This window comes from Emys orbicularis, chromosome 1, assembly GCF_028017835.1.
Source record: "Emys orbicularis isolate rEmyOrb1 chromosome 1, rEmyOrb1.hap1, whole genome shotgun sequence".
Classification (NCBI taxonomy): Eukaryota; Metazoa; Chordata; order Testudines; family Emydidae; genus Emys; species Emys orbicularis.
In genome coordinates, this window is record NC_088683.1 from 248,240,464 (window position 1) to 248,252,298 (window position 11,835).

Genomic DNA, 11,835 nt, shown 5'->3' on the forward strand with positions numbered 1-11,835 from the left:
CATTTGTTTTTTCCCTCATTGTCTACCCGATGAGTTCCTTAAAATTACAAAAGACATCTGAAATTAGAGACACGAGAGTCTTTTTTAGTTGAAGCACATAGTAATAATAAAAAAAAAAAAATCTTTGGAATAGTAAACCAAACTATTTTTCTTATAGGAAAACCAATGTGTATGTGTGCACACACACAACAAACCAGTTCCCCAAATCAATTAAATATCATTCATATTCCCTCTCAGTTACCAGCAGGATGGATAAAAATCAATGATTTAAAAAAAAAATCGGATTTTTTATTTAAATTGGATTTTTTTGATAAAATGCTTTTTGAGGAAAAAACCTATCTAAAGATCATTTTAATTAAGATACATTATAGCTCGAAGATATCTTATCATAGAATAGGGATTATAAATTCTATAGTATGAGAATATATTCATGTAATGTTTAAGAAAAATTTTGTAAATGAGTTCCAATAGTTCATGGATTAGGGATCCAATCTTATGGGGTTCCAGGGGCTTCTGTATAGATTATTTAAGTTAATCTTTCTATCTACCCAATGGGGCTCAGTCTAGAAGATACCATCAGAGATGCTTAGTTTTGCAGTTCTCAAACTGTGGATTTGTGTCTCCAGAGATAACATGCTTGTTAACAGCAAAAATGTTTTAAAATAAATAAATAAATAAATAAATAAATAAATAAATAAATAAATAGAGGTGAGAAATAACAGACCTCAACCCTATTGTCCCTCTGCAAATTTGTGTACACAGAGTCAATCCCTTACCTCTCTCTAAAAGTGCAAAGTTTCAAAAAGTTCAATGAACAGAAGATTGTTGGGGGTGGAATAGATCTGGACAAGGAAAAGAAGTCTGGAGATAAATGTGAGAAGGGAGGGACAGGCAGTAGAAACAAAAGTGAAACTGTTTGAGCAGCATATTCCAGAAGTCTTAAGGTCTTTCTGAGTGTAGCCTTCATTGATTTGAGATCTACCATACCATTCTCTCACTAGAAGGGAAAACCTATAATGGCAGTAGGCCGTAAAAGAGACCCAGTTTGGAAATATTTTCATGAAATTCCTCTACCTGTGGGTAAGACAGGCATGCGTGCAAAATGCAAACAGTGCAACAAAGAAGGCCTCATTGCCCGAATGAAACATCATCATGAGAAGTGTTCCTTGCTGCGTTGAAGATGATGAAAGGAACATGTTTGAACACGCAGGATCTTCAGGTTGGTAAACTTTTTTATTTCATACTTCTTTCTTAAGGATTGCCTGTCTTCCTTCTGGACTATTCTTGAATTCTCATGTTTGAGCAAAAAATATAGTTGTTACTCTATGGTACTATCATTTTAGATGCAGTTGTGATAAAAAAAATAAATAGCTGAAATAGGCAGATCTTTCTTTTACAATTTCACCTTTAAAGTAGTACTGAGTGTCAGTGAATGCAATGAGTGATACTAAATGAGCAGTATGGTAATAATAATTAAATAACTGCATTGACTTATTTTGTTTAGAAGAATCCATCCTCAACATACAGGATTCTGAAGACTATTCACCTTCAACATCACCATCTTTTTCTATAGTTTCAGAGTTATCTGCCAATGATAGTGTTTCAGTCACATCATGTATGTCACATAGCCACAGTATAACACCTGTAGCAAAAAGAAAAAAAAAAATCCATCATCCAGAAACAACCATAGATAAGTTTGTGATAAGAACCAGCAGATTACAAAAAGAGATAATTAATGAAAAAAATGCCCAGTTTGTTTATGCAACAAACTCTCCTTTCCATATGATTGAGAACCCACACTTCATTAACATGGTTCAGTCTTTAAGACCAGGATACAGTCCCCCCAACAGAGCAGATGTCGCAGGCAAATTGCTGGATAAAGTGTATGAAAGAGAAGTTGAGCAGTGTGCAAAAGGTCTGGAGAGTAAAATTGCTCCACCCATCAAGACTCACGTTAACAATGTCCACAATGATTTTGTTGTATGTGCTTGTGTGACAACAGAAGAAGGGAATGTCTTCCTTACAGAAACAATTGATATATCAGGAAATGCACACACAGCAGAATGTTTACAAGAAGTAGCAGTAAAAGCTATAACAAACTGAAAAAAAATTCAAATGTCTAGTACGCAGCTTGACCACAGACAATGCTGCAAATGTATCCAAGATCAGAAAAAATTATTTAGAAGAGAGTGAAGAGAGTCCCAAGCTAATAACATATGGTTGCAGTGCTCATTTGATGCACCTCCCTAGCCAAAGCCTTCTGTGTTCCAGAAATAAAGGCTAATGTTGTTGAAATTGCAAAATACTTCCGTAACAACCACTTTGCAGCAGCTGCTCTGAAAAAAAGTGGGAGGAACCAAGCTACCTCTCCCACAAGACGTGCGATGGAACTCAGTAGTGGACTGTTTTGAGCACTATATCAAGAACTTGCCTAATCTGACGACAGTTTGTGAACAAAATTGTGAAAAAAATAGATGGCACTGTCACAGCCAAAGTCCTCAACATTGGGCTTAAGAGAAATGTTGAACACATGCTGAGTAACCTGAAGCCTATTTCTGTAGCCTTGAACAAAACAAAGGGAAATAGCTGTTTTACTGCTGATGCTGTTGAAATCTGGAAGGCACTGAGTGAGATCTTAAAAAGAGAAATATGCAATGACAGAGTTAAATTACAAGCATTAAAAAAACGAATGGGCCCCACACTACAAGAAGGATGTGGAAAAATTGAAGAGAGTCCAGCGGAGGGCAACAAAAATGATTAGGGGGCTGGAGCACATGACTTATGAGGAGAGGCTGAGGGAACTGGAATTATTTAGTCTGCAGAAGAAAAGAATGAGGGGGGATTTGATAGCTGCTTTCAACTACACCTCTACCTCGATATAACGCTGTCCTCGGGAGCCAAAAAATCTTACCGCATTATAGGTGAAACCGCGTTATATCGAACTTGCTTTGATCCACCAGAGTGCGCAGCCCCCCCTCCCCCCCCCGGGAGCACTGCTTTACCGCGTTATATCAGAATTCGTGTTATATCGGGTCGCGTTATATCGGGGTAGAGGTGTACACCTGAAAGGGGATTCCAAAGAGGATGGATCTAGACTGTTCTCAGTGGTACCAGGTGACAAAACAAGGAGTAATGGTCTCAAGTTGCAGTGGGGGAGGTTTAGGTTGGATATTAGGGAAAACTTTTTCACTAGGAGGGCGGTGAAGCACTGGAATGGGTTACCTATGGAAGTGGTGGAATCTCCTTCCTTAGAGGTTTTTAAGGTCAGGCTTGACAAAGCCCTGGCTGGGATGATTTAGTTGGGGATTGGTCCTGCTTTGAGCAGGGGGTTGGACTAGATGACGTCCTGAGGTCCCTTCCAACCCAGATATTCTATGACTAGCACTATCTCCAGCTCATTTTCTTGCAAATATTCTCAATACTCGGTACCAGGGTCAAACCTTAACTGCTGAAGAAGAGGAGTTGGCTATGACATGGACATCCAGCAATCATCTCTCCATAATGCCAACTATAATAAACTTCAGAGCTAAGGGTGAACCATTCAAGAAATAGATGTTTGCTGATGATGTTTTAAAGAAAGTCACACCGGTGAACTGGTGGAAGTAACTTAAGCACTTGGATTCAGAGACTGTTGAAGTGATAATCTCGCTTTTAACAGCAGTAGCTTCTTCTGCCGGTGTAGAAAGAATATTTTCTTCCTTTAGACTAATTCATTCAAAATTGAGAAATCGTTTGGGACCTGAAAAAGCAGGAAAGCTTGTTTTTCTTTTCCTGATTATGAACAAACAGGAAAATGAAGGTGAAGACAACTGAGTTAGCTGTAGAAGCCAATATTTTAAAGTTTTTCATGTTAAAAACAATTTTAACAAACCTGGTTTTAAAAAACTTGAATGTTTAACTAAATTCAAATGCTTGTTTGGTTAAAATATTATGTTTGCTGTTGAAGAAAAAAATCCAGAATATATAATGTTGTTGTTTTAATTAAATAAAACAATTTAAATGTCTGTCTGGTGATGTTCTCCTCCTAATACAGCATGGCAAGAAAATCCTCCAAATATTAATGATTAACCTCTTGAATTGGAGATAGATATTTATGAAGTCATTGGGAGGTGAACTGCTTCAAATTACCTTTGGTAAATGAAATAACCAATCATTCATTTTCTGATATAGCTGTAAAACCAATCTGAAAAGTTTTCAAAATAAATCACTGTTAAAATGTATAATGTGTACCTTCTAAAAATGAAACCTACATCTCTCTCTGAGTTGTGAAGAATATGTATTAAAGTTATAACAACCAACAAGAATACACTTTTATGTAGAAATCCATGATTAAATTGAGTCTTCCTGACTAGTGATTTAAATCAAATCCACCCTGACTAAAAGTCCACAGATATGTATCACGGTATTTATAAACAAAGACACGGTCATCAGAATTTGCAGAAGCAGCATGTTGTAATATCTTTGCCCAAGTTATATAGCATGAAACTTTTATTAGAAAGAGTACGTGTATTTTATAAGCCAATATGCAAAATTCACCATTTCTGGTACAATATTAATATCTTTCTGTTTTCATTGTTTGTAAAATTTAATGTTTATTGCCCAATTAAAACAAATTTACAGTATCATGACCTCAAGAATCCAGCCTTTTCATTGATGTTTATGTTCAGCAGCCAAGCCCATTGACCAACTGTTACAAAACAGATTACAGGACACAGCATCTGTTTCTCCTACAAATGCCCAATGAAGACAAATTAGCCAACCTGCAACACAGCCCGTATGTTTCTTCCCAAAGGCTTTGTTTCTCTTTCTTCCCATAGATTTTTTTTTTTTTTTTTTTTTTAAAGAAAGACTCTAGGCTGGCTTTCTCTGTAACAGATGGGATTCCTGGCAAGTCTTGGCTTGCTTTCCTCTAAGTCAATGCTTCAGTGGTGCAGGATCAGGATCAGAATCCCAAAACAGCACTCTCTTAGCATAGAGGTTCCCAGCCTTTTTTTTTTTTTAAACCATGTCCCACCTTAGCATTTTTTAAGTTTATTTTATTTTTAAAAGGTTGGCTCCCCCGCCCATCCTTACAATGCGAGTAGACTGACACCTAGTGTTCTGTGTGTGTGTTCATGAACTACTAGGCAAATTACTCAAAATGCAAGTCAAATGGTGCTATAAAAACATTCCTACCTGTTTAGAAAGCATCAGATAAGGGGAGCTGGAAGGACGGCAAAAGTAATAAGTGCCAAGTCACAATGCCACTCACTCAAATTTAATCTGACTGTCCCTCCCCAAAATTTGAGAGAGAGAGAGAGAGGCACTGTGTTCTGGTAATTGCCCACCCACCCGTGGCACTTTTACTCTAAGACTCACTGTGCTGCCGCCAACCCCCTGCTCCTCCAGAAAGTTTGATGCACTCACATCCCCCATTGAGAAAGTCTGTCTTAGCAGAGGTAATTAGAGCAAAATTCGTCATTTTAAAGTGACTTGAGATAACAGTAATACAATACTCAACAAACATATCAGTTTTGTAAAAATCTAATATATAGAATTCACTAATTTCTTATTTAAATTATTAGAAAGGGAATATTTAATATAAACAGGTCAAACTGGAAATATTTTACATTTCCCTCAAAAGGCAAGACAGAAGGGAGAAAAATCTCTCAAAAGATGTTGAGTGGCAGTTTGCTGTTTCAATCACCAAATCAATAGGAAAACATAGAATGTGGCACCAAAAAGTAATGTTTATATTCTCCAGCCTGGCCCACTGGGCAACTGTCACAGGAAAAATTAGAGAAGAGCATCTGTTTCTCTTGCAAATGTGCAATGGAGATACTGCCTAAAATAGCCCTTTTCCATCAAGAAAAGAAAAAGTCTTGTTTATCTCCACAGAAATATGTTTTCAAACAAAAACAATAGGCATCCCTCCAGGTTGATTTTCTGACTGCAAGAACAGATGCATATTACTCATCAAGGTAATATTCTTGAGCAGAAGTAGTCAACATTCAGTTTACAGCTTACTAGCATTAAAAAAAGCATTTAAAAAAAAACAGCATATGTTGCATCATTCACTTCTCCTTCACGCATAGCTAGAGTTCAGTTTCTTTTCAGAACATATTTGTCTTACCTTTACCGTTTTGCCATGCAGTGTACCAGGACAAACTGAGAAAAGAAGTGATGAAAAATAACACGGTGGCCACAGTTCCATTTCGGAGCCTCATCTCATTTCAACATCACACTTGTTTATATTGTACTTGCGATTTGGATTGATCAGTTGTACTTGTACTGAAGTCAGTTTATTCCACCATTAGCGTCACTTGACCAACAGGAATGAGAGATGTAGCTCTCTCATTTCAAAAGCTCTGTAAAACCAGTCCAGCAGTTACACCGCTTCGAACTTTTACTCGAGTCACTCATTAGCCTTCATAAATTAAACTTCTTTATGCTTCTACTCCTGTTTACAAAAGGAACACAATTGATCAGTTAGAGGCACAAAAATATATTCATAAGCAGTCTCACCTCTATATCAAAACACATAATAGAAACACCATTAGTACTATGACGCTCTTTACTAAAAAGGATACAGTCAAGTATGGCACAGATTAATTCTCCTCTCCTGTCACCCCTTTTTGGGGTATTTTCTTCAAACCTGAATACTACTTGACATACTAATATGTCCTTTTCATTAAAAAGTTTTGTTTTTGAAAAGACAATTAACACAGGTTTTGTTTGTATGCTACAAATATCCGTAATATTAGTATTTGTTACAGCAGTACCAAACAGGACCAAGCCTCATCGTTCAAGTGCTGCACAGGTATATACTAGAATCACAGAAGATTAACTCTTCAAGAAAAGACCTATAGTCCAAGGCCTCAATCCTGTGAGTCACTGCACATAAGTAATAGTGGTGCACTTGCACAGAGCGTCACTGAAATCAACAAGACTATGCAGGTGCAGTGGTGCACCGGTGAACAGTGAACTGAAGGATCAGAGCTCTAAATTAGCATTTCCAGAGTCACAGTATTTTAGTTAACTGCTCCTGACCCAAAATAGTATGCACAGGAACCCAAAACAGTGTTAGTCGGATGCACAGAAAACAATATGCTATACTCAATTCTATGTGGTCCAGCAGTCTCCAACTTTCGTTCAACCACAGCTTTAGCTCTGGTATGGATTACACCAAGCCTCAAAGCTCCTTCAACCTACACCAGCTAGCAGCAGTCCCCAAGGAATCATCTGAGAATACTACACTCTGGCCACCACTACCCTTCACACCAGGGTGTAGTGCAGGAGGTAGCTATGCCAGTATTGCCCAGCCAATAGCTCAATTTACTGGAAAATTCTAAGTATTCAGCCTTTTTGCACTACCTGAGCAGATCAAACTTCCCAAAACAGGACAATGTCTGGTTTCTGGGATTTTTTTTTTTTTTTTTTTTTAAGTACCAGAGAAATCTGGAGGACTTTCCTCATACCAGATTACACATTTATGACATGGCATAAACATAAAGCCTAAGAACCTGATATTGTTTCTTTAAGATACTGCCAGCTTTTCTATTTCAAATTCCATCTGACAGAAGTTTGTTACTCAGCTGGTAAGAATTTCTTTGGGTTTAAATGTTCCAGTTCAGAATTGATAATTTATTTATCATTCAAATAGGTCATCACTTAAGAGCAGAAGGAAAAATCTTTTTTTTTTTTTTTTTTTTTTTTTTTACACTGGCACCTAAAGACCCCAATCAACTGGGGCCCCACTGTGTTAACAGCTGTAAAAACACATAGTAACAGAAAGACCCTTATGCAGAGAGCTTACAATTGAGACAAGATGCACCAAGAGTGTGTCACAAACAAAAGGAGAGAAGAGGGTAACAGTTATGGGAGCACATGATTAGACTGAGCACAACTTTCAGGTTACAAGTCTTTTCTTAAAAGATATAAAAAAATATTAATAGCAGACACCTTCCCAACCTTTTTCATTTGGTAATTTACCATTAGTATAATGGCTGTAGTGACCCTTGAGGGAATTTAAGAAGAGTTGGGCAGGTACTTTACATATTAGTTTGGAGAGGGCATTCCACATGTAAGGAGCATCATGAAGGTACTTGTGGGAGAAGTGGACAAATATGCAATAAAGGCTGACATTGAAAGAGCACCTGGGACAATGCAATAAGATATAAGAATAGATAAATAGGAAGGGCAGAGTTGTGAAGAAAGAACAGGAGTACTTGTGGCACCTTAGAGACTAAGGGTACGTCTTCACTACCCGCCGTATCGGCGGGTAGCAATCGATTTATCCGGGATCGATATATCGCATCTCGTTAAGACGCGATATATCGATCCCCGAACGCGCTCACCGTCGACTCCGGAACTCCACCAGAGCAAGCGGCGGTAGCGCAGTCGACGGGGGAGCCGCGGCCGTCGATCCCGCACCGTCTGGACCCCAGGTAATTCGATCCAAGATACTTCGACTTCAGCTACGCTATTCGCGTAGCTGAAGTTGCGTATCTTGGATCGATCCCCCCCCCCCAGTGTAGACCAGCCCTAACACATTTATTTGAGCATAAGCTTTCGTGAGAGTTGTGAAGGACATTTAAGGTAGACAAGAAGATTGAATTTGATGTGAAGAAAGAGAGAGGGAGAACCAGTAGAGAGATTCAGAGAGAGGACTGACAACGGGTTGAATTATAGGTCAGGAAAAATTATTTAGCACCCCCATTTTGAATGGTCTGAGGGAGATGAGATGGACATAAGGAAGGCCAGAGAGTAGGTTGCAGTAGTCAAGTCAGAAGATGAAGGCCTAAAGCTTCACAATCATCATTGCTGTGTACAGTATTAAATTGTTTGTTTAAAACTTATAGTGTGTGTGTATATATATTTATATTTTGTCTGGTGAAAAAAATTCCCCTGGAACCTAACCCTTCCATTTACATTAATTCTTACGGGGAAATTGGATTTGCTTAACATCGTTTCGCTTAAAGAAGCATTTTTCAGGAATATAACTACAATGTTAAGCAAGGTGTTACTGTACTACACTGCATCAGAGAGACTGCACATTCTAAGACCTTATCAATACTAGAAAGGTTGCACCAATTTAACTAAAAAAATTTCATTGATCTCGTTAACCCAGTGCATGCCCCAAAGTTGATGTATTTAAACCATTTAACCCTCAGACATCGGTTTAGTTTACAATAATTAGTAATTTAAGCAAAGTAATTTAGCAAACAAAGCTGATCTAAATGAGGGATCAACCAGTTGAAATATATTTATATTATATGGTTTCTACCAATTTATCTACATGTATTTAGTTAAACTTGTGGAACTTCTCCAGTATAGAGATGGCCTAGGCTTCCCCACTATGAACGATGTGACTAAAGGCCTGACTTTGCAAGATGCTTAAGGCAATGGCAGTTGAGAGCCCTCAACATCTCTCATCCCTATCTTACTGAATCAAATAATTGGCTAATGTCTATATACTTTCAGACACCTTTGGTCAATAGACATGAGGTAGTTTCAAATGTCTGCCAAAACCGGATATGCGTTAATGCCCCAAATCCTGCAGTCCAACTATGCATATGCATAAGTCTCTGTAGGATCAGGACCTACAGAACCTTGTGGTTCTGAGGAAACCTTAACACACATTAGAGCACAAGTGCCTAGAAACAGAATTCACAATAGCAAAAAAACCCTACACCTTTAAAAAGCTGTTTTGTTTAATATACAAAAAGAAAACAAAGAGAAAAATAAATGGATACATTCTCATTACAGCCTTTTTAAAACCCTTCCTTTCATTAGAGCATTTTTCTGTATTTAGGGTTAGGAGAACAAGTGTAAAAACAGGACTGGGAACCAAAACCAAATTCGTTCTAATCTCATTTGACACTGACTACCACTGTTGCTTACAAGCAGGAAACCTCTCTGCTACAGTTTCCTCCTCCTCTGTAAAAATGAGGGCACTAGCAGTGCATCTACTTCACAGGATGGCTGTGAAGATTAGAGGTAAAATTGTAAGTCACTTTGAAGAAAGTCTTATGTATATCACGCTCAATAATAAAAATACTATAACCACTGAGCATTAGTAGGGTGCTCAAGACTGATAAATAATGTAACCATCATAACAACTTTAGCAAAAATGAAAAGCAATTCAGAAATAATCAGAGTCAAGGCCAGACCACCCTGTTGTGCCTGGGGCTGTCCAGCACACAGCTTGGCAGGACCAAACACCCTGTCTAATGCCTAGAACACCAGACAAATTGAGGGTGGATTATTACCCTGGCTCCCCTGAACCGTCTCGCTCGCATCCGTTTACTGAGGTAGTTTCTCTCTTACCATCCCCCCTTGATGTTCTTTACAGCTACATCCCTCTACCCTGGTATCCCACAACGCCGGGGGAGAAGCGGAGCTCGCGGACCTGCCAACCGCCCCCACGCGTCCCGGGCTGCGCGGGTGCCGACTGGGCTGCTTCGGCAGCGGCGACAAATAACCGCCGCCTCGTTCCGCGGAGAGGGGGCAGCCCCCGCGGGGAGGAGCTTCCGGAGATGCGGTCCCTGCTCCGGGGGCGGCGGGACGCCCATGGGAGCCGGGCTGGGGCACTGGCCAGGGAGACCCTGCTTGGGACCCCCACACGCAGCGCTCGCGGCACAGCCGGGGAGGGGGTCCCAGCCCCCGAGGCAACGGGCCGGGTAGGGTTCGCCGGCGGTTTAGCCCAGAGGAACCAGCCCGGAGCCCCCGCAGCGGGGCCCCCACCTGCCCTCCGCGAGGCCCCGGGCTGAGGAGGGGGCGTGTCCCGGCTGCCGCGCTCACCTGGGTCCGGGCCGCGCGGAGGGTGAGCCGCTGCCGCTCGCGCTTCCTCACCGGCAGGGGCTGAGGCGGCTCCTAACGGGCCGCGAGCTACTCAGCCCACATCGCCTCCACCCACCCCATAGAGCGGCGGCCGCTCCATCCGCCCGCTGCGCGGAGAGCCCGCCCGCTGCCGCTCGCCGGGCTGCCCATTGGCCAAATGGTTCTCCACGGCAGGCCAACCGCCAACCTCCCGAGAGGCGCCCTCTCATTGGCTCAGCCTCCTGTCAATCTCGCTTCTGGAGCTATAAATAAATCTCGCGCGCCTGAGCTGGTGTGGTGCAGTACTTGAGGGTGGGATTAGCCTGCAGGTGGATCGCGCCGCTGCTTGCTGGTGTGTGTTACATGCATCGCCTCTGAAAGGACACAGCTGCTAGCCGGCTCCGGCTCCGCACAGGGGGTTCGCTCCGCTCCGCTTGAGGCAGCCTCAGGGCGTTTCTCAGTCTCGTGGGGCCAGGTGTGGCAAAGCTCGCAATGTTGTGGTGCTCACAGAGATGCCTGGAGCTTTCTGGGGGTGTCTCTCATAGGCTAACTGGGGCCCTGTCTGCTCCTGCAATCAGATATTGCTGGTCCTGAGAGGGCTTTAACAAAAAGGTGGGGGGGAGGTGCTGTCTCTACAGAGCTGGCGTTTTTCAGCTTCCAAAAAGAGAGGCCCTTCTCCACTTGAGCTAAAGAACAATGCCATTGCTTCACACTAGTATATAGGGTCACTGTATTTCAGGTTCCCCAAAAGAGGACACTGCTTGGGGGGAGGGGAGTGAGAAGTGGGGATTTTGGAGGGGGGGCCTGCAGTAGGGGTACTCACTGGAGGTGGGGAGTAGTGTTTTTCAAATTGGGGGCCCTGACCTAAGAGGGAGCTACAGGGGGGTCACAAGGTTATTTTAGGGGGTTGCAGTATTGCCACCCTTACTTCAGTGCTGTCTTCAGAGCTGGAGAGTGGTGCCTGTTGGCCGGGCACCCAACCCTGGAGGCAGCACCCCACCAGCAGCAGTGCAGAAGTAAAGGTGGCAATACTAT

The 11,835-nt window shown here is 41.5% G+C and overlaps 1 protein-coding gene across 1 annotated transcript in view; it reads right to left on the reverse strand.

Annotated features, from left to right (window-relative positions):
• MGAT4A (alpha-1,3-mannosyl-glycoprotein 4-beta-N-acetylglucosaminyltransferase A) overlaps window positions 1-10,438 on the reverse strand; it is a 142,317-nt gene extending 131,879 nt beyond the window's left edge. The window contains exons 1-2 of the mRNA XM_065408858.1: window positions 10,309-10,438; window positions 6,113-6,439 (exon numbers count right to left, since the gene is read on the reverse strand). Coding sequence (XP_065264930.1) covers window positions 6,113-6,206 — 94 coding nt within the window. The 5' untranslated portion in view covers window positions 6,207-6,439; window positions 10,309-10,438. The remainder of the gene's footprint in view (window positions 1-6,112; window positions 6,440-10,308) is intronic.
• Window positions 10,439-11,835: the final 1,397 nt, after the last annotated feature.